Source organism: Rousettus aegyptiacus, unplaced genomic scaffold, assembly GCF_014176215.1.
Source record: "Rousettus aegyptiacus isolate mRouAeg1 unplaced genomic scaffold, mRouAeg1.p scaffold_m13_p_8, whole genome shotgun sequence".
In the NCBI taxonomy this organism is placed as follows: domain Eukaryota; kingdom Metazoa; phylum Chordata; class Mammalia; order Chiroptera; family Pteropodidae; genus Rousettus; species Rousettus aegyptiacus.
This window is the reverse complement of record NW_023416311.1, coordinates 7589382-7612490: the sequence shown is the minus strand read 5'-3', so window position 1 is coordinate 7612490 and position 23109 is coordinate 7589382. Positions and strand designations below refer to the sequence as shown.

Sequence of the window (23109 nt, the reverse complement as noted above, 5' to 3'; positions counted from 1 at the left end):
TCAAGACCTTGCAGGCCCAAGAAAAACGTTACCTCTTAAAGAATTTAAATTGGGGCCTTGCCCATGATGAGTTATCACCAGAAATAACTTTTTATGACCTATCTATAGGGCAGGGCAAACTTCTGAATACTGATCAGCTGTTCTTTCTTATCATCCTGTGAATTGCCCTCCTCCTCTCTGAAGCCTCAGGTTCCTTACCTCGTTTTTTGGCTGTATACCTTATTTTACCTTTGTGTCTCTGAACCCGTCATGTACGTGGGCTCTCTGACACTCTTGTTTATGTGAGGTTCCCATATGTAGGTATGTAATTAAATTCGGTCATTTTCTCTTGTTAATTTGTCTCTTGTCAGTTTAATTATTAGACCAGCCTAAAGAACCTGGAAGGGTAGAAAATTTCTTCCTCCCCAACAGATAGCTGTGCACCCATGTTCATGGCAGCATCATTCACAGTGGCCAAAATGTGGAAGCAACCCTACTGTCTATTGACAGATAAATGGGATGACAAAATATGCATCTCTATTCACTGGAATATTATTCAGCCTTCAAAAGGAAAGAGATTGTGACACGTGGATGAACTGCTTTACGTTATGCTAGGGAAACGAGCCATTCACAAAATGACAAATACCGTATGAGGCCTCTGGTACGGGGTACCTAGAATAGTCAAACTCATAGCGACAGAAAGTAGAACAGTGGTGACCAGCAGTTGGGGGGAGGGGAAACTGGGGAGTTAGTATTTAATGAGCATAGAGTTTCAGATCTTACAAGATGGAAAGAGTTTAGAGATGGATGGTGGCGACAGTCGCACAACAATAGAAATGTACTTAATAGCTGAACTGTACACTTTAAGATGGGTAAGATAGTTAATTTTTACATGATGTGTATTTTGCCACGATTTAGAAAAAAAAGAAAAGCCCTTATACAAATATTCATAGCATTGTTATTTACAATAGCAAAAAATCGGAAGCAGCCTAACTGTCCATCAACTGACACATGAATCAGTGTGTTGTGGTCTAGCCATACCATGAAAGAATGCTGCTCAGTAACAAAAGAAATGACGTGCCAAGATTTCTGGCCGTGTGGATCGTTCTCAGGATTATGCTAAGTGAGAGTCAAACGCACAAAAAAAACTATGTATGATTTCATTCATATGAGCTTGTAGAAAAAGCAGAACTGCAGGAACTCCAAGCAGATGGGTGGCCACTGAGAAGGAGATAGAATGCAAGGTGGCCTAGGAAATCTTTTCGGAGAGAGCGAACCGTTCTGCATCTGAATTACTGTAGCGCTTACACGGTCCCATACAGTTCCCCAAATGAACCAAACTGTACACTTGAAATGGGTGAATTTCTTTGAATGTAAATAATGCTCTAATTTAAAATAAAATAGGGGAGAAATTTTATGGGGCAGCCAGAGTTTTATGGGTTTACCGAAGGAGTTTGTGAATGTGACCTTTCTATATCAAACCTTTTTTTCTCCTAAAGGGACGAAGTTAATGGAGAATCTTGCAGAATTAGCGTGTAGCTGCTGCATTGTTCATGATGCCTTACAGCAAAGTTCTAAGTTTGACTTGACAGTCATTATAACCAGGATGGCTTATCATTTGCATCCCTCATATAAATAATAATCAAGGTTTAATGTTAAGTTTTGACATACCAAGTTGTGTCCGTAACATTTTATTTTTTAATTAGTCACCATTTCTTCAGTGGATTTAAATGTGCTCTTCACACTCATTATAAAATAGCTTACTTCATGCATTATAATTTGCATACAAAATGAGCTCGCACTAATGGGAGGTTGTTTTGTGGGATTCTAATTTTGACTTTTGACCTTTGAAATCAATCTGTAAAGGAGTATCTTATCAACATACATGTGTTGAGGATGCCTATACATAACACGCATACACGCCACCAGCAACCCTACCTTAAAAATGTATAAAGAATTAAAAATTTAAAGGCAGTAAGTACTTAATATATTTGGTTTTCAGTGTATGATAAATGTTTTTGATTCCAAACTGCTTTAGTTGAGCTACAAGGGATGTGGTTGTACCTTTTATTTTTATTAGAGAATGATCGTTGAGAAGATTTTGTGTTGGTGTGGATATTATAGACGTATACATGTGCAAACATATGAAATGTATTAATTTCAGACATATCTGAGGCTTTTGCAGGCACGATGTCCACTAAGCAATAGTCCTTCCTAGGAAAGCAAAGGGTTCTTATCTGCGAGCAGAGACTAGAGATTAGGAACTCAGAAGTATGTTTTAAATTACATGAGAAAATGTTAATGAAAATGCTTTGTAAACTTAATAGTTATATAAAAACAAGAACTTTCCAGAAGGGATATACTAGCATAAGTCTCTAAAGTATGGTAGACTCAGATGGTGGTGGAGAGGAGCTCGACAGGTTTGTGGGTCTTGTTGGGCAAAATACCACACTAACTTCTGGTTAGGATCAAAATATATTCCAGCAAATGCCTGCAACGTCTTCATTTGCAGTTAATGCTAAAGTTAAAGCAGTCAATCCCCATGTTTGTAGAATGTCCACCTAATATTTGACAAAAGCATACTTCTATACCCATTCTTTTATGTCAAGGCTTTGTTCACTTAGAATATTTTTGAGATTCACCCATGGTTTTATAAATATCAGCAGTTCCTTATCATTATATGCAGAATTTTATTTTATCGTCTGCAGGTACCATAGTTTTGCCATTCTCCTGTTGATTGATACCTGCACTGTTCCCAGTTTTTGTTTATTATAAATAGTTAGGATGAATGACTTAAAGGCTTCCTTGTGACAGACAGTATTATGGGATGCATGGAAGGAGAGGAACTCTAGGCAGAAGAATTGGGGGGACATTCTTGAGTCTGGTGGTATTTGAGCAGTAGCGTCTTGGCACAAACAGCAGCATGACACGGGGTAACGTAGGGTGTTTGGGGGCCGATGGATAAATGGGAAAGTTCATGGAATGGGAATTCATCGAGGTAAATGTGTATTGTCTCTGCAGCTCGACTGCCTCGTGGAAGGTAAGGCTAGAACAGCAGATTGGGACCCCAATGTCAGAGGATCCTGGGTGCTGTGCCAAGCAGTAAATTTAGGTTGTGGTGGAGAGCCGTGGAAGTTTCTGAGCTGGGAACATCTCGACCAAGTCTCTGCTTTGGAAGAAGTTCGGCAACATTGGAAAGAATGGATTCGAAGGGGAAGGGAGACTAGAAAGGGGAGGCGAGGGAGATGTGGGCCAAGCAGGACCCTGTTCTGAGTCTGGGTTACAACAGGCGGAGTCCACGGCTGCAGTGGGTGAGGAAGGACCTGGACTGGTGGACGGGAATGAAATGGGTGGGACTGGAGGCTGTTTGGGGGTGGCCGGGGGAGGCTCTTATTAAGTAGGTGGCATACTGGTTAGTGAGGGGGTGAGCGTCCCTCAGTCAGTCTTAGATTGTGTCACAGCAGGTATCAGAAGATATTCAATAACATGTCATGCTTCTCAATTATTATTTTTTTTATTTTTGCTTTTAATTTGGAAACAATGTCAAAGTTTACAGAAGTCACACAGATATTCCTGAGATCACGCGTGCGCGCTCTTTATCCAGATTCACGTGCTGTGAACGTTTCTTCGCTCCATCTGATTTTCGCTTCGTGGGCGGAGCTCTCTCTCCTCCCTCCCCCCTCCCTCCCTGTGTGCAGCAGGTCCTCATTATGGTGTTCAGTGTCGTTTAGCTACACTGGATGCGATGCCGTCGGGAACGTAACTTACGCTTGTATCATTTAGCCTATGGTAAAATTGGTTTCTTTAGACTCCATTTTGCATAAAGTCGTGGGATCTATCCACAACGTTAAGTACGGACTTACTATACACACAGACCGTTTCGATTTCTCTCTCCCTCCTTCTCCCTTTCTCTTCATCTCCCAGCCACCCTCCCCCGACCAATAGCATTTTTTTTTTTTCTTAACCATATGAGAGGGAGTTAATACCTCATGGTCCCTAAATACTCTAGATAAGGATATTCTTTTACCCAACTATAGTAGTTATCAACTTCGGTAATTTCACATTGATCTAATACTCTATTGTTTATGTCTCGGTTTTATTATTTGATCCAATAGTATTTTTATAGCTTTTCCCCTTCCCGTCTAAGATCTAGTCCATATAATGTGTTATATCTTTCATGTCTCTTTTGTCTTTTTTATGACAATGACGTTATTGAAGAACACCACCACCCCCCTTTTTTTTTTCAATAAAATATTTTTCATGTGGTTTGTCTGCCTTTTCTTCATGAGAACAGGTTGTACAATTCTGACCAAAATACTGCGTGAGTGATGTTGTATCCTTCTCGGGGTGTCAAGTCTGTGAGGCCACGCAGGTATCCTACTCTTTATCAACCTGTCTCCCTAGATCCAGCATCTTTTGATGATGGTTGAATCATTGAGTAGCCAGAGGTTTTTATATGTAACATTTTAAAGTGCTCGCTTCTTAGGGAAGGCTTAAATAGGCTTGCATGGCCTCTCGTAAGCGGAATGACTTGATTTTTTTTATGCTTTTCATAACTTGGGGGCTGTAATAACAAAAATCTATTTATAAGACCCATTTAGAAGAGATAGGACCCACACTGGCCATGTGGTCTCTGTTTTTATCAGGTTATATTTCAGGGAACATATTTTCTTAAGGAAAAATTGGGACCTATAATCTGATTTAATTCAACATGTCAAATCCTATAAGGATTTAAAAACGAAGCCAGGTTTAGTTATAAATTTGGCAAGTCACCTTTCTGGAATAGAAGAGAATTATAGGAAAGTGGGGTATGCCCCGTAAGTGTATTCAAATGCATGAGCAGTGTGGTAACTGACAGACTCAAGTTTCTTCTGTTCTGCTGCATATCCATTATGTAGTCATGAAGGTAACAATGTTAGCTTCTGATTTAAGGTAATGAGGCTTTTATTTTGTTACAGTAGTTCTACCGAAATAGAGACCAGGAATTTCCTTTACAGATGTGTTCTTTTAAGTAGCAAATACAGCTTAGATCTGTAGATATTTACACAAGCGTAATGCAGAACATTCTTCTAAATGAGTTTTGTCATGGGGAAATTTACACTTTAGCTTGTAATAAAGTCTTAACTCTCACAGCCGCCCCTGTCGCCCCTGTCGTTGATCGCCAGTTAAGTGTTAATAGACTTGAGAGCATTAAAATAATTTTATAGCCTAGTCTTCTTGTTACCTTCACACCTGTCCGCCCTTCCCCTGTTTACATTTCAGTCGCACGGCCACCAGCACAGCAGGGAAGAGAAAGCTGAGCCCCAGTCCAGCGGAAGCCGGCTTGGGGGCCAGAGTATCCGGCGAGTTTTCCGACCCTGAGCTTGAGCAGACTGATTCCTGTGCAGAATCACCCACAGAGGGAAGGAAGAAGGCCAAGAAATTTAAAAGAATGAAGAAGGACCTTCCTCCGGCAGGTTTGTCGTGGCTCTTTCTAACGTTCTGGACTTGTGTTCTTCTCTTCAGTGCCCAAGAAACTCATATTTTGGGGGAGGAATTATAGCAGGTCTCCAGTTGGTGGCAAAGCCCATATAATCTTCTGTGGGGCCAGATTGTTTTAGGACCAATTTCGTTGAATCGGAGGAGTCCCTTAGAAGCCCTGGCTCCTGATAAAGTAAGGCTTGATGTTGGGGACGAAAGTGTGGGGGGCGGTGCTCCTGGGAAAAGGTGGTTAGTCCATCGTGGTGTCTTCTCGCTCCCCCATGGTTGAGAGGTTTTGCTGATGTGTTTAAAGGAGCCTCTGCATTTTAAATGTATATTTAAACGCGCACAGAGGCCTACTCCTACACATGTTATTTTCAGTAGCAGAGTTTTCACTGTTCCTAGCAAAACCCAGGCAGCCCTGGATTTCTCTCATAAGCAGAATTATGTAAGGAGCAAAGGAAACAGGAAATTAGCACGTTGAGGGCTTATCGTGTGCTAGAAGCTGTAGTAGGAATCTTTTCTCTCCTCGTTGAGTTTCATTCTCGCAACAGGTCTGACATAGGGAATTCCCTCCTTGTTTCGGTGATGCAGGTGTCTGGGGGCTCAGGGAGGTGGAGAGACATGTACAGGTCTGTGTGTAGGTAGTAAGAAGCAGACCCCGAAGGTGAGCCCCAGCCCGCGTGACGCTAAATCCCACATCCCGTCACCCTGGCATGAGGGTCCATGGCCTAACTCAGCCCTTCCTGCCCACCGGGCTCTACAGGGCCAGAGTGTGAGGGAGGAGGGGTTTTGCTCCTCAGATCTGGCCATAACCTGGTCCAGCAGCTGTCAGGGTGACGATAATTACAGCTGCTGCTGACTGAGTGCTGGCTAAGGATCCAGCATGATGACACTTAATGCTCAACAGAAGTTCTTCCGTTTAAATCTGAGATAGTCATCATGGGCTGTTTTACAGGGACCGAAAAGTTGACCTGACTCACCCAAGGGCGCGGAGCCCTTAATTCTGCCCTGTAAGAAAGCTGGTTCTGGTAGGCGCAGGTCTGTACTGTCTGCTCAGGATGAGAGGGCCACAGCCCTGGCTGCCATTGTTCCTCTCCTCTGTCCCCCACCCTGACAGTCAGTTACGCTGCTTAGAACCAACAGCCCAATCAAAGAAAGGTAGTAAAGCAATGGAACTTGATTCACACCCAACCTAGGATCCCACCGTGTTTCAGTTCATTCCTTTTTTTGCATGTGGCCCCGTCTGACCGTAGACGTTTCCTACGTCTCACTGATATTAACGAAATCAAAGAAGCCGCAGAATGTTCGGTATGTTGTTGTGCAGTATGCTGACACCTAACTTCAGCTGCAAACCTCAACTCTCGTTTGAAGCCTAAATTGTATATACGAACTGTCTCCTTGAATCAGAGTGCCTCCCTTTACTTGCCTCCCTTTCTTTCCCTGAAATACATACTGGAGATGTTTTTAATCTGCAGCATACTTGGTCTTCATCTGTGATGCTACCACTGCCAATTGTACCTTCTCGACAAATGTGAAATATTAAATGTTAGCGTGACTTTTAGAGATCACTCTGAGCACGATTTGGTGTGTGTGTGTCTGGGGAGAGGGGGTCTCCTTTTTTTTTTTTTTTTTCTTTCATATCTCTTCTCTTGAATTCTTCAGTTTATCTGTCACTTCTCAGGGACAAGATTTCAGGGTTTCTTCCCTTCTATCTCAGCATAATCTTAAAGGTATTAAAATTAAAATACCTAATAATAGACTGCATTAATAGATTAGCTCCTTTTATAACTTCCATGGTTTTAAGTGAAAACTTTATATGAGTTATTTGGGGTTTTGAATTTATAATACCGTCATTAAAATAGTTTTCTCTCCCATTGACAGTAAAGCTGTCACTGCCACAAGATGTGAGCTAAAAAAATGATAGATTTTTTTACTTCATTGTCAGGCCTGCTAAAAAGAGGAAAAATCTTGCAAATTTTAATTGAATCAAAGACTTTGAGAGAATCGAGCTTTCTTCTGGAGCACCACTCACTGAGCAGGACTTTCGAAGGGTAGCTGTTTAATGAATCCTTTCAGCTGGCTTATTGTAAGCCTTTAGTCCTAATAGGATTAGCAGGATGTAGGTCAAGCAGTCAGATGCTGAACCTGTTGAGACAACAAACTCTGCCTGCTCAGTTACTTTATAAGATCCTGTGAGTCAGAGGACAGAGTTCAGCCCCTGTGAAGGGTCTGCAGTCATCACAGAGGCCCAGTGTAGCAGGAGCTGGGAGCGGCTGGCCTGGGTGTGAGCTGGAGCTGCCTTCGAGTGTTTCCTACGGTGTGGGAAAGCCTGTCCTACAGAGAAAGGTCCCAGGGTGTCACGTCTAAGCTCTCCTGCTGGGGACAGTATCCTGACAGGTATTCAGGGGCTTTACAGAGGTGTGCTGGGTCCCCAGCACTGTCAGTGAGGGCGTAAAGAACGTTAAAAACAGTACTTCATCTGTAGGGAAGTTTCTCTTTTCCAAAGAAGAAGTAGCTAGGACCATAGAATATCTTGTACTGTGTAGCAATCTCGGGACAATTGATGCTTAATAAATCCCACACGAAACTGTCAGTTTTCTTATACATTTTAGTATCTAAGGTACACAAAGTGTTAAGTACTAGACTCCCTCTTCCCAGATAACAAAATGTGCTAAATTACCATTTATTGAGTTTATATTATATAACAGACATTGTGCCACGATATCCTTTTTTACCTTATCTAGTCCTTATCAAAACCCAATAAGGTATGATAATACTTTCAATTTATAGAGGAAACTGAGTCTCAAAGAGTTATAAACTTCCAAAGTCAAATATAGATGGTTTGCCGGTTTGGGGGAGCCGTGTGACCCAGAGCTCACCCATTGCACCTCTCCGCAGTGTGTAATTGATCCAAACTTTAGAGGAAGCAAAGGATTCTGTACAAGGAGACGATTTACAGCAACTATTAACCTAGATTTTCAAATGATGAAGTCACGTGATAAAAATCTAAGCGACCATTCCCCTTTGGGGCTTCAATGTTATGTACGTATTATATACGTAGTGTTTTTCTCTTACTCATTGTTGTTTCTGTCCTTTTCTGGAAGCAAATGTGTAATGTAAGTCCCCTCTTTTAATATTTATTATGATGAGTAGTGCTGTGTACCTTTCCTCTGAGGAATTCAAGGCACATTCTTGGTTGGTACATAAAGGAAAACCGTTTCGTGTACCATATGCTGGAGTAAGCTGCCTCCGGGACGTGTTCCCAGTGTCTGGAGAAGCCCCAGCCTCGGCCTCACCTCACCCCCTCACCTCTTCTGGAAATCACGGGCTGCGCAGACTGGCCCTGCCCAGGGTGCTCACGGGCCATCTAGTCGCCGGAGGGTCCATCAGCACCCCATTAGACAGCGTCCCCCAAGGAGTGCCGGGAGAGTGTCTGTTCCTGTTGACTCTTGTCATGTAATAGAGAGGTTGCTCCAAGTCTTTCTCCCCCTTGCGTTTACAACGCAACACATTAGACCGTGAAGTGTTTGCGAAGAACCGTGGATTTTATTGGAGTCTTGACTAATCTGCTGAACGTTTCAAGCTCAAATCCTTAGGGTCACAGTGTAAAAGTTTCTGATCTACTTAGAGCCGCAGTCTCCACGTGTTGGTACAGGTCTAGATCTGCTGGTGTTGCTGCCGGTCGCCTGAGCCACCTGAGCCACCTGAGCGACCAGGCTAGGAAGTCAGTGGCCTCCCAAGGAGCTTCGCAATTACTTGGTTAACACGTAGTTTCCACCTGAACGTGGCACGTGGGGTGTGCACTGCGAGAGGGCCACCCCCCCCCGCCCTCGCTCCGGAGCCGCGCCTGCTGGGCGTGGGCAACTACCCCATTCCCACGCCCTTTCAACTTCCTAGTTAAAAACTTTTATATGGCACCCCAGAGATCTTTCTGTATACAGAATTCCACCCTAGAAAATTACACGGTGGCAAATTTCCAGTGTACTGTGTAGTTTTTTTGGAGGTTTTGGATTCACCTGAGGGGAGAGAGAAATCTTCCCTCTGAGTTTCTCCTTTTCACTCTAGTTAGTTCAGAGGTAAATAAGCAGAAACAATAACCTATTGTGTTTGCCACTTTTTAATTTCTTTCGTTGTTGTGGTTAATAAAAATGATGCGCTCACTATGAGAGCATATAAAATGAAGAAAAATAGAAGAGAACGAAACCCCATAATTAGTGTTTACTCTACCTATCATTTTTATACATCATTGGCATCATACTGTATGCAATTTAGTATCCTGTTTTTTCTCCATTTGAAAAATTCTTGGGCAAATAACTTTAATCATCAGCGTATTTTCTATGAAAATTGTATTGGATTTTTTAAACAACATTCCCAATACCTTCTCCAGAAAAAGCTTCGTTAAGGTATAATTTACGTTCAATGGAAGTTACCACTTTTACGTGTACGATTGGGTGAGTGTTGACAAATGTGTGTAGTCACATAACCATCACTGCGACCCTGATACAGAACAGCTCTATCGCTCCGGAAGATTCCCTCCCGCCCCTTTGTAGTCAGTCCCTCCCCCTCCCCCTGGGTCCTGGCAACCAGCGATCAGCTTTCTATCACTGTAATTTTGCCTTTTTCAGAATGTCATATAAATGGAATCATACAATAGGTAACTTTTTGAGTCGTAAGCATAATGCATTCGAGATGCTTTTGTGGTGGCGTATGTATCAGTGATCCATTCTTTCTTATTGCCGAGCGATATTCTGTTTTATGGGTAGATTGCCGTTTATTCGTTTATTTTGCCAGTTGGCATTTAGACTGTTACCAGTTTTCAGCAACTAAGAACCAAGCTGCTATAAGCGTTTGGATGCAGGTTTTTGTATGAACTAAGTTGTCGTTTCTTTTGGGTAAATAACTAGGAGTGGAATTACTGGGTCATATGGTAAGTGTATATTTAACTTTCTAAGACACTGGCACACTGTTTCCATTATGCATTCCTGCCAGCAGGGTAGGGGTTCCAGTAGCTCTGCACATTGACAGGTATTAGGATTGTCTTTTTTAGCCATTCTGATGGGTGTGTGGCGGTATCTCATCACGGCTTTGATTTGAATCTCCCTAACGACTAATGATGTTAGGTATATCTTTATGTGATTATCTGCCACCCAAATCTCATCTTCGGTAAAATGTTCAAATCTTGTGCTCATTTTTTTTTTTCTTTGAGTCGTTCATTTCCTCCTTATTAGGTTTTAGGAGTTCTGTATATATTCTGGATACAGGTTCTTCTGAGTACTTTGCAAATTTTTCCAGACTGTGCTTTAAAAAAACTTTTATTTTCTCTCTCTTTTTAAATATCTTCTGGGTACTTTACAGAGTTCTATTATTTCCACATTAAAAAAAAAATTATTTTCAATTGCAGTTGTCATACAATATATTAATTTCAGGTATATAACATAGTAATTAGACATTTATGTACCTTACAGAATCATTACCCTGATAGGTCTGGTACTCATCTTTTCATTCTCTTAACAGTATTTTTAAATAGCAGCAGTTTTAAATTTTAATGAAATCCAATTTATCATTTTTTTCCCCTTAGATTATGCCTTTGGTGTCATATCTAAGAAATCTTTGCCTGACTCAAGATTGCAAAGATTTTCTCCTTTGTTTACTTCTAGAAGGTTTATAGTTTGGGATTTTACTCTTAGATGCACAATCCATTGTGAGTTCATCTTTGTATATGGTGCGAGGTATGCCTTAAGGTCCATCAAAGTAGGAGACAGATGTCCCAGATGTCCTTCAGTTTATCTCGTTTAAAAAGAAAAACTGTTCCTGAATAATTCTTTGCACTCTAGTAAAACAGGGCTGTGAAAATGAGTTTCCTGGGAAACTAGCCATAGCTTCTTGTCCACCAGCTTTGAGACTGATCCTTGCACAGTCTACCACACTCCCTTTCTGGAAAGTGCTGGAAAGAACACCACAGTGACCTGCAGGTCCCCTCTGGTTTGGGTCTCCTTTAGATGGTCCCTAAGTTCTGGTTCCTCTGTCCACATTATTCTTTCTCTGCAGCCGCACATTTTAGGCAGGGAAAAGTAGTATCTGCCACTGCAGACTGTTGGCTTCCTGGGGAGCAGCCATACTCCATGTCGGGCCACCTTATCGATCAGGGAAGGGGACCTGATATGCATTAAAACTTGACTCTGTGCCAGGAACGTTGCTGTATCACAGGAGTCCGACGTGGCATACAGTAGTCAGTCCATCTTATAGATGCAGTGAGAGTTGTTCAAAGGCATCCAGCAAGTAAAATGGTCAAGCCAGACTCTCCTTGCTCCCAAGCTTTTGCTTATTCCATGATTTCTCATTAGCCCTTCACGGAGCGCCTTCCTGTGTGTGTGACGGCGTGCCCCATGCTCACACACACTCCCATCAGCTAACAGGTCCTACTGTAAGTGTTACGGGTATGACAGCGCATTTGCTTGTGGCTATTTATCTTTTGGCCTTGTGGTTTACCATTATAATGGCTAATTGGCTGCCGTAATATTTCTTTGATATGTGAAGTATACAGATGCCTTTATTGATGTTCATCGTCCTCCCTTCCAGCAGGTTCTGTAGGAATGCGTGAAGGAGGCCACAGGCTAGTTTTGTCTTACTGTGTACCTGCAGTATTTAGTTGTTCTGGGGAGGGGAGTATTTGAGAGCCGCTCCCCATTTTCAAAGACCTCCTCCCTTTGGAAACCTTGGAGTGTCCGCAGCTGTGGCTGGCCGGTTTCCACCGCCAGCCCTTCAGTGTGTGGCGTGACTCTTGCAGGACACCAGATATGCAAGAGCCCTGGCCTGTCACACTTTCTATTATGAACACACCCTTTCCTTACTTAGTTCCCACTCACTCCGCTCTGGACACCGGGGCTCCAGGCCCTGATCAGGTTGCCGCTCCTGCTGCAGAAGGTGGTGTGAATGGAGAAGAAGGCTTCTAACTTTGGGGTAAAGCCGCTTGTAATGGAAGAGGTCCCTTCAGTACAGGAAAACCTTAGCCGGTGTAGCTGAGATCGGAAAAGGCCGCAAGCTTCTTTTGCCCCTTTCGAGGTCTCTGAACCCTCCATCCTATAGCCATGAGACCCTGGAATTTCTCATAAACCACAGAACACAGAAATCCAGACTTCTGGGACTGTGGCGGCGATCTCGGTGCTGTGGAAGGACCCGAACCCCATCTCAGCCACTCCCCTAGCCTCTCTGAACCTGTTCTTGCATTTGCAAAATGGGGATATATACCAGCGGCTTTTCTGAAAAGCAAATGAACTAAGTGCCCAGCATGGTGGCTAGCGAAGAATATGGTATGCGTGCTCACGGGGAGATGTAAGCATCTCATGCTAAGTCCCATCAAGTAAACAGGCAGCCAGGCGGGAGGGAGACCCCTCAGTGAGCCTACCTGTGACGTGTCCGTGGCATCACCTCTGTTCGCAGGGCACCGCTGTCCACGGTCAAGACCTGTCTGGGGACCTTTCCCCCTTGCGTCCGCGCAGCCGCCCCACCCCGAGCCGGTCGCTCTGTTCTCTCCTCGTTCATCTTGTTTTGTCCTTTCCCTTCAGGAAGCATCTCGGACAGCTCCGCCAAGCTCTTCGAAGTTCCTGACACGTGGTAACAAAGACCGGAGTGAAACCAATCGCGGGTGCCGTAGCTGAGAAAGAGGCAGCCGGCGCGTTGGGAAGCCATACCGTGTCTAATAAGTGTGGTGTGGGAGGGGTTTGAAACCAAGTGTGTCTCCTGAAAAAAAAAAAAAAACCCAGCTTGTATTTTTTTGTGGCTGTGTTTTTTTTTTTTCCCCTCCCTTTTTAATGTAAACTGTCTGCTCACACTCAGCACGATTCCGGGCTGTCGTGAACGTGTACGTTAGTAACCAGTTATTCGTTGCTCGTGGGAAACCTTCCGTGTCATAAATTTAGTGTGCTCGGGAATCCACCTGATGGGGGATGCCAGCTGTGAAACACGCAGGAAGAGCTGGCCGTCCTGGGTGCTGCGATCATGAATTTGGGCTCCAACTCCTTCCTGCGGCAAGAGCTTCTCACCGCCGCCTCGTGCTCAGATTCGGGGGCGCTCGCAGCACGTGGTCCCCATGCCCCCGCGGAGAAACCAGTTGTATCCATCTGCTTCCTACCTTCGATGCCTGAAACTGTGGAGCCCTCAAGCTTGTTTTTCCAGTAGGAAAATCTCTACCCACACCAACCCATAAAGGAGCTTGACATATGCCTTGGCCTCGGGGCATATTTATTTAGAGTTATTTTTCCTAAGATGTGAGTCTCATGGCAGGACAAGTAAAAAAGTTAATTTCTGTTTTTATATTCAGTGCTGTGTTCACTCGTCAGTGTCTTAGCTTGGTTGTCTCCTCTGTTTAGGTGACCGGCTGGGTGTAAGGTGGCGCGTGCGTGTGCGTGCGTGCGTGTGTACGTGCGTGTGTGTGTGAAATCATGACAAATCTACATGTACCAGCCTTTTCTGTGTTGAAGCAGATCACAACAGCGACAGAATTCCGTGGGTCTACTTCAGTAGAGCTGCTTCCTATAGATCATTGTTAGATATTTAACATTTTTGTATCATGGAAATAAAAATGAAAAATGTATTTCCAAAAGATGAAAATTAAAGACATTTTCATAGAATTCTGGTTTCTTCCTTTCTCTCTTTTTTGTCAAATAAGTAAGTGATGTATTTGATTTCTACATAGGTGTCATTTCTCTCTAAAGATCTCTGGTAAGTCATCAAGCCTGGTGTTTATGGATTTTTTCTTTTCACTTGTAACCCCTATTCCCACCTCAGTGAGTCGGGCGCCTGGTGCTAGAGTTAAGCCTCTGGTACATGGCTATGCAGGAAGGTCTGCGTCTTTTCCACATGGCGGGAACCTGAGCTCTCACCCTGGTGTTACAAGAATTCAGATTTATAAGATAATCCCCACCCACCAACCCACCCACCCACCCCCGCCCTCTCCCCTCCACCCCCCTCATTAAGAGCCTCTTAACATCTCCCCTTCCACTTCCTCTCCTGTCCCCAGGAGTTTGACAGCCACGAAGTTACAAACCCAAACCCAGCTGGAAGGAGCTCCCAGCCCTTCTAAAGCTGTCACTCACTGCGCACAGCTCAGAGGGGGTTCGAAGGGAGGGTAAAGACGAAGGAAAGGAAGATGTGGAAGGAGGGGTTGAAAAGGTCCTGCTGTATTTCCGCCACGTCGTGGAAACTCACGGGGACAAACACTTGTGCCTGACGCTTCTTTTTAACTAGTGAACGAGAGAGAGAACCTACCGAAGACTGCGATTGGCGTCCTTACGACAAGCACACACGAGGGCACCGCCAGCACGCAGATGGGTGGTGGTCTGACCGCCCCCGGTCTTCCGTGGGAGAGAGCAGGCTCCTTGTCCCAAGGTAATGAGATTCTTCATTGTTCCCCGAAACCCCGAGCTTCCCACTCAAAAATCTTTGCGAACACACAGGTTGCACCCCATGCCACTCCTGGTCCAGAGAGGGGCTCGGGAAGGAGTGCTTTCTAGAAAGGCCCTGTGTTCCAGAGGGTGCGTTCCGGCCCCAGCTCTGTATTCCTGAACACGTTATTATTTATCCTCTCTGAGCCTCAATTTCCTCCATTTTAAACTCAGGATAGTAAACCTATCTCACATGGTGAATGTGAGGATACGTGAAATTATGTAAAATAAATGTCCGGCATGCACAGCATATAAATTGTAGTTGTATTTGAAGATTACGCTTTCTATCTGAAACCCTTACCGTCTCTGTTTCTGGTAGCTAGAGCTGACATAGGTATGGTCACGTGGAATTTGGCTCAAAATTAAATACCCAGCAGAGCCCTATTTTCCCAACGGTCTCAAGTGACTTAAACGGTTGAACGGGGTTGGCCCTTTTCCCTTTCCGTACATCCACAGCAGGCATTCTCGATGTCTCTTCTGGGCATAAAACCCTGGGACGGTTCTTTGGCCCGGATACTGAGGCCCAGGGGCATGGTGTGCTGGTGCTGTGGTTCCGACCCTTCTGGAACCCTGCAGCCAGATCTGGGGTCAGGCCTGGGGTGGAGCCCTCAGCGTTTCCCTGCGGACAGGTTTGTAGTTCTTTGACGTTGGAGCTGGGGCGGAGACCGAGGGCTGCAGCCCGTCCATTTTTATAGCTTTGTATTTGTCTATTACCCCCCCGCCCCCTCCCCCTTGCAATATTTCGTTACGGAAAATTTCAGACACACACAGAATTGTTCAGTGAGCACCCATTTACACACCACCGAGGCTGTGCGTTTCGTTATATTTATGTTATTACATCGCCATTCAGCCATCCTTCTGTCCATCCACCACATCGATTCATCTTAGTTTTTGGTGCATTCCTTAAGTTGCAAACATCTGTACACTCCCTGCCCCAGATATTTCAGCATGCTTCCCATTAGTGAGAGTCCAGCGTTTGTTTATATTTGGGGGGTCGGTGGATATAAAACTTAACGGCGGAACGTTCAAATACGGAGTGTACGTTTTATTGGTTCTGATTAATGCAACCCGAACATCGTCAACCTTAAAAATTAAGCAGCAAAGGCTATCGAGCAGCAAATGTGTTTATCCAGGAATAGCAGAGGGGTTGCAATTCGGCACAAGCAAATTACTGCGCACCATAGGCACGTCCGGAGAACAAAGCCGAAGAGCGTTCTTCTGTCGGGTGGTCTTCTCATACTCTCACCGATGATGTCAGAGAGTGCCAGTCTCTCCAGTCCTTTGTCATACAGCTGCTTTGCGAATTTTTAGTCCCGGTCTATGGCTGGCTTCTTTCTTTTCTTTTTTCCAGCTTTACTGAGATGCAGCTGACACATGACATCGTGTTAAGTTTAAAGTGGACAGTGCCCAAGGATCACCACCGTAGCACTAGCCAACCCCACCGCCACACGCCATCTTTTTGTGGTGAGAACATTCACGATGTCCTCTCCCAGCAACTTATTTTCTTAACAGTATCTTTTCCTGGGCAGAAGTTTTTAATTTTAATGAAATCTGTTTTCAACTTTTTCCATGTTCTTTCTAAGAACCCCCAAGTTGTAAAACTACTCTTTCATGTAGCATTTATGTTTAAGTCTAGGGTCCATCTTGAATTGATGTTTTCTGTGTATGGTGTGAGACAGGGGTTGAGGTCCCTTCCTTCCCGGAGGGTATCCAGTTATGCCAGCACCATTTGTGGAGAACTTTCCTATTGGGTTGCTTTGGTGCCTGGCGCAAAAATCTGTTGGCCTAATAACAAGTGTGGGTCTTGAGTGTGTGTGTATTTGAAATGTGCCATCATTGCTGTTCGGCCACACAGGGAGGGTTTCCTCATTTCTGCATGTGCGGTTCCCACCTGAACGATTTTGCGTCTCTTCTTTTCACGCAGAGAGGAAAACTCTGTGACCCTTGGTTATTGCCAAGGTCAGGCCAGTCTCTCTGATCTGGGAAACCAGTGAGTGTTAAAAATAGTGCAATCTTTTGAGATGCTTTTTTTTCTTTCTTTCTTTCTTTTTTTTTTTTTTAAATCTTATGACTTAAGTTTCATGACTTCAATTTAAATTGTTTTTCCCCCACGTGATTCATGGAGTAAATCTTTGCATCCAATTGTCCTCAGCCGCTCGCCTGTCTCTGTCTTGGCCTCCTGCTTTGTCTAGTCATGCAGTGAACCTGAACTTGAGAAAGCTCTCAGTGTGGCTGGGCCTGGTGATGAGGGTCTTTTAAAATGGAAATGTTTTAGATAAGATAATCCCATCAGAAAAGACAGGATAACAAAAAAGAGCCCTCTGATTGGCTCATTGGCCGGGCAGAGGGGAGTATTAACGTTTCATAAGAAAACACATTGAACCCCCATGCCTACTTTTTTTTTTTAAAAGGAAGCTTGAAGCCAAGGAACCTTGTCTGAGAGTGTACGTTGTGGACTCGTGTGGATTCATGCCTGGCTTGTACAACTTGTCCATGGACATGTCTTGCCGTATTTCTGAGGCCAGCCAGAGGCCTGGTTTCCAGCCTTCTGACACTTGTCTCCTCTAGCTCAGGGACAGGTGGGGGACAGTGCTGTTCAACCTGGTTGCCTGGACGGGGTTTCTGAGCCAACACGGTGGACGCTTAGTCTGAAGGTGGTTCTCGACCACGTTCCAGTTGGTGATGAGGAGTGTAAAATTCTTTCCACATCCGCCCTCTGGGCACTGTGGTCCAGCCGGCCTAGTCTCATAGTTTCAGCCCAGAATCTGGGGACTCAAGAGTCCCTCATTTTACTCAAGAAGGACTGATCTTACCCAGGAGGGAGTCCTCCATTTGTTGGACGGGGTCAAAACGAAGTAGTATCTCAGAACGCTGTGCCTACAGGTTACTTTGACAAGTAGCTGTGACTCAGAAGCTTCGGCTTTTGCCCGCCTGCGGAGGCCGCGTCTAAGTGGCGGGCGTGGGGCTCCCTCGGGTGTTCCGCTGCTGTTACAGGCCCCCACAATTCGCCGTTGTCCAGTCGACTTCAGCTTCCGCCCGGCGTGTGTGACTCGAGAAGCATGTGGCGTCCCGATGGATAGGCGATAGGAGCCCCCACCTGGCAGCACCTTAGAGCCCTCGCCGTCTCCCTTTTCCACTCTCTCTCTCCCCCACGTAGCCTCTCGGGAGCGTTTCCGTGAATCGCTGGGATTGGGGACGTTGGAGGCAGCGCTTCGGGCGCAGCGTCGGGGCCTGCTGGCTGCCCAGGCCCGAGCCTAGTTCCCCGCCGTGAGAGCCCGAGGAGCTGGCTCAGTCCCAGTTTCCTCGGCTGTCAGACAGGACCGCCGCCACCCTCTTCACGGGGTCACTGAGCAGCTCGCTGAGTGAGGACAGAAAGCACCCAGGGAGTGGGTGCTCGTGGAGCTCTTTCCCGGCCCCCTGCCACGTCCCTGGTCCACGCACACGCTGGGAGGGAGCAGGAGTCTCTTTGAAAACATGCAACCTCACTCTCTGGAACTTTCCATTTTAAGGTCAGCACCCTGCCCCAGTATTTAATCTTTGCTTTTAGAAAGTAGATTTTCGTCTCCATTCCACTGTGTTTCTTCTGTAATAATAACAGGAAAGGTGTACTGGAACGCGCTCTATTCGAAGCACTTAATGAGTTTTTGAACTACAGGTACTCTTGTCCCCACTTGGAGATAAAACCAAGGTCCAGGTGGGTTCAGTCACCTGCCCTGGAGGTCGTGGTCAGTGGCTGAGCTGGAATTTAAGCCTCAGGGTAACTGACTACAATAGCATGTGCCTAACCAAGACTCGACACTGCCATATGTCCATACGGAGGGAGACCTGCTGAGGGACTTGGGGTGGCAGGATCGCTGTGTCCCCGAGTCTCATCTGCACTGTCCTGATCATCAGGAGTCAGCGCACTGGGTTGGGACCACATTTCCCCTCTTCGTGGCTCTCGATCTGTATGGCCAGACTGCTTTCCAGTTCACGCTTCTGCCAGAGAACTACAGATCCTTAGCAGCAGCGTCCAAAACACCCGCCTCGGGAGCCAGCTAATCATTTCACTCTCAGGGGAGGCCGCAAGGCCCAGAGCCAAGAGGGGGGGTGGGAGACATGCCCAGGCCTTTGACGCTCCTCTTTCCCAGCAGCAGCAGGAGCAGCAGCATCACCTGAGAACTTCTTGGAAATGGAAATTCTTGGGCCTCACCCAGGTCCTACTGAGTCAGAAGCTTCGAGGGTGGGGCCAGCAGCCCAGAAACCAGCCACGCCGGTGTTCAGGTGCCCGCTCAGGTCTGGGAGCCGCTAGTCTTGGGAAAGCTGTCTCTATTGCAAGGGAAATGCACACACTTGTTTACAAACCAAAGCCGGGGTGACTGGGAGCAAATCCAAGGGCAAGGTCACATCCACCTCTAGTTCACGTTGGGAGTCGGCACCTCTTAGCTTGTTTGTATCGAATTTAGTTTGGATAATTGGGACCATGTGGAAAATGTCACTCTTTCATGTTAAGTAAGGGTCTAGCTCCTGTAGACACATGTTATTCAGACTTCGAGATTTATTATGTGCCAGGCGCATTATTATTTTTCCCTTTGTTCCCTTGGGAGGGGAAAGGAAAGCTTAGAGCAGTTTAGAAACATCCTAAGTTCACAGAGCTACTAAGTGGCAGACCTGAAATTTGAACCCAGTCTATCTGCCAGAGACTGAGCTTTGAAGGCCATGCTGCCTGAGAAAAGGAGTTGAGATCCATAAGTGGGACTCTTTTTAGAAAAACTGGACTTGTTTTTGTTCTGGAATCTTCCGAAGCTCTGTCTTAAAGGCCTCGAGAAAGGGGCTTTCCCCTGCTTCTTCTAACCACGGACTCTGACGAACCAAAGCCGATCTTGGGCACCGCCACCTCTTACCTGGTTGACAGGTTAGTGAGATGATGTCTTGTTTTCCCCCGCTCGTTTCGGTTCGACTCACGGGGATTGCTTTTCGTTTCAACTTTTGGGCCTCCCCTTGGTAGGTAAATGCCTCATTTGTATGTCACTTGCCCGTGACGGTTTACAAGGTGAGTTCTCAAATCCTGTCTTAAATGACAGGTGGGGGCCTGAGGCACTCAGAGAGGCCGGGGGTCTGAAGGGACAGCGACACCGGTGGTTTGTCTGTTTTACCCTCTCACTCAGGGCTGAGCCTACAGTTTGGGATGCACACTGGCTCTCTGGCTACCCCTGGGGCTTCGCAGCTCAGCTTCCGAGGAGCGGCAGCGGGGCGTGCCCGAGGCCGGAGCTGAAGAGTCAGGCCAGGCTCGCTGCCACCCGAAAGGAATCCCCTGGAGAACCTTGGAGGGGCCTGCAGTCACAGCCGAAGAGAAGGGGCTCCAAACGTTCCCTTTTGAGGCTGGGGAAGGGAAGCCAAGTGAAATGCGAAGAGGTGTCTGAAAGCCTGGAGGAAACCAGTGGGCCCTTCCAGAGTTCTATTTGTGGTAAGGAACCTTGGCGTGGGGCAGCCAGCTCTCCTGCAAAAATAGACTGATGTGCTGAGAAACAGCTCAGTTCTGGAAGCAAATGTCCCACCGCAGAGGGAGAGTTTGAGCTGGGACTTTAGAAGCCTCTGCAGCCTCGCTTCTGTGTCCCTCTGGACCCCAGCCCCAGAGAGAGAGAGAGAGTTAAAGAAAGCTAAACGTTCTAAAATGGACTCGAGTCTAGCCATGACTTTACGGTCGTAAACGGGGCCAGTGGAAATGGCAAAAGAAGGTTTCAGATGGAGCCTGGAAACAAAACGAGCCTCCAGTCCATCCCTGTGTCTGCCAGGACCAGCGTCCCTTTACTGTGTTCATTCTCTCCTTTGCCTCCAAAAGGGTGCAGTAACTAGGAAAATAGGGTACAACATGCACCGGGGGGGAATGTGGCCACACAGAAGACGTAGACCTGGACGGTGATCAAACAGGACTCCGAAGAAAGGTGGGCCGGAGCCCCTCCTTTAAAACAGCAGGCTGACAGCCCAGTGCGGGGTGAAGATGCGCCTGTAAAAGAAGGAAATGAGAGACTCCTGAGGTCCGGCCTAACTCTGGAGGCGCGCCGCTGCCATCTGCATCCGGGATGCTCATTTGGCCACAAACATCCGCTCTGGGGAGCGCTGCCTGCCCCGATCTCTGCATCAGTAACAGAGCAGCAGCAGCAGCTAGCCGTGGATGTCGACCAGCTTCCCGACACCACGGAGGCGCCAAGCCTGAAGGTTCTCCGGACGGCGCCTTGTAACCCCGCCACATTTTCCTGCCCCTGGACTCCTTCCTGGCCATTGCTAAGATGGCTGTGACCAGACACAAATGGGCAGGGTCATCAATAGGAAGTCGTGCCCCTTGGAAAGGGGTGCTTTATTTGATGGCCCAAGCCATTTGGGGGTGGGGGGGCATAAATGAATTCTCTTCAGCTAGCACTGGGGTACATTGAGCAAATCAGATCTGCTTGTCCCAGAGGATGGGCGGGGTCTACACTTCCCTCCCCTCCCCTCTTTGCAGCCGAGAGCTGTCAGTATCCAGCTGTGGCTTTGCCCTCAGCTGCCACTCAGCCTGTTGGAGTTGGAAGGTCAGATGTCATCTGAGATTGACAGCCTGGCTTATCAGCAGCTCTCGGGTCTTCAGAGGGCTGGAAGGTAGCTGTCAGAGGGCTCTTCAATAAAGTCGACCCTCGGTCGGGCACACCTGGAGGGCGAACAGATTCTGTCCCAGAAACTTTGTAGCTGGCGGTTAAGATCCCAGTGCAAACAGAAGCAGGTAGGAGAATGAGGGGCGATCGCCAGGCAGACAGACAGTGGGGCAGAGGATGGCGAAGGGGAAGGGGCCCCACACCAGATTCAGGAGTGGCAGCATGTTGACAGACCCATCTGGATTCGGTCGGGCACTTGTTTTCGCAAGCAAATGCAGGAAAACCTTTACCCACAGATTTGTGATGTTGGACTGAAGTGGAAGTGGGTTATTTTCTGGAAGCACCCCAATTTCTTTGAGCCCAAGTTCTCCAGCCATGTAATTCCGGTAGGGCCTGCCTTTCACAGTACCCCACCCTCCTAGCCACCTGACCCAGGCCCAGCCAATCAGAGCGCCCCCTCAATATGGAATGGGCCAATCACTTCCCGGGCAGGGGGCATGCCAGGGAAGATTCTCAGTGCTGGAAGAACCTGTCCTGGGGTTGCTGGCAGCCTGCGCAATGAGAACCGACTTGCAACAGAAGAGAAGAAAAACCCAGTCGGAGAGCATGTGGGCGGCAGCATTTGGGGCCTGAATTGGTTGTGCCAACGCTAGATCCACCCCTTCCTTTTGAGTGAGGTAAATCAGTAAACCATCTCCTTTTGCTTATTGTAGTTTGAGTTCCAGTCCTGACACTTGCCACCACGAAAGCCCTGACTATTCTAGAGGATATTTGGATACAGGAAAGGCAGGCCCTGTAATCTGTGAAAAGACATGCTCGTGCAGAGCAAGTGTAGACCAGTCCGAAGAGTAAAACACATGTTTAGCTTACGTCTTCTCTGACCCTTGAGAAGCACTCATCGGCATGCTACTTACTCATTGATGGGCTGGTAACAAATCCTTCCCCACTCATCCGCGTGGGTTCTCTAATGAGTTTGATGTTCAGCGTGAAGGCACTGCCGTGTGTCAGGGGAGTGAAAGAAAGAAGTCCTTACACACGAAAAGGCCACACAGACATTCCGTGGACGAGCACCGTTCTGCCACCCGGGGAAGTCCCGTTTCTCTGGCAGGTCCTGGGATGGGAAATGGAGTTCCCTGGTTAGGGGATGACCCATTTCAGCCAGAGAACTTGCGTTCAGCTCTAGCGGGGGTCTGATCAGGATCTCCTCCAGAAAGAGGTGGCCTTGTGCCTTGGAGCAGTTTTCTGTCCCTGCTCCAAGAGGACATTACTAAACAGTGCCCATAGCCTGGGGCCGCCTGCCTTCAAACACACGCCATCTGTCATCCAGACCTTTCGCTCTTTCGGCCCGTCCTTCCCTATCACTTATTCTGAAATTGGGAACGTTTCCCAAGTCAACAGTTGCCCAGTCCACAGTGTTCCTCGCTCCGTGTTCCCACAGGAAGGACAGAGAACACGATGAATAACACAGCAATCTTTGCTCCCTGCCCTGGTAAAGGGACTGTTTTGCCAGCCCTCTATCACATGCCATTCCTGTCTCCTGTCTGACTTCACATGGGGAAGATTGTCTGGAAGACGGGGCAGGAGCTCAGATGATTCCACCCCCCACCCCCACCCCA

General features: G+C 46.6%; 1 protein-coding gene across 2 annotated transcripts in view; it reads left to right on the top strand.

Moving 5' to 3' along the window:
* Positions 1–14075, top strand: part of PARN (poly(A)-specific ribonuclease) — a 137079-nt gene extending 123004 nt beyond the window's left edge. For both annotated transcript variants that reach the window (XM_036226344.1, XM_016129790.2), the window contains 2 exons: positions 5242–5435; positions 13008–14075. In XM_036226344.1, coding sequence (XP_036082237.1) covers positions 5242–5435; positions 13008–13060 — 247 coding nt within the window. In that variant the 3' untranslated portion in view covers positions 13061–14075. The remainder of the gene's footprint in view (positions 1–5241; positions 5436–13007) is intronic.
* Positions 14076–23109: the final 9034 nt, after the last annotated feature.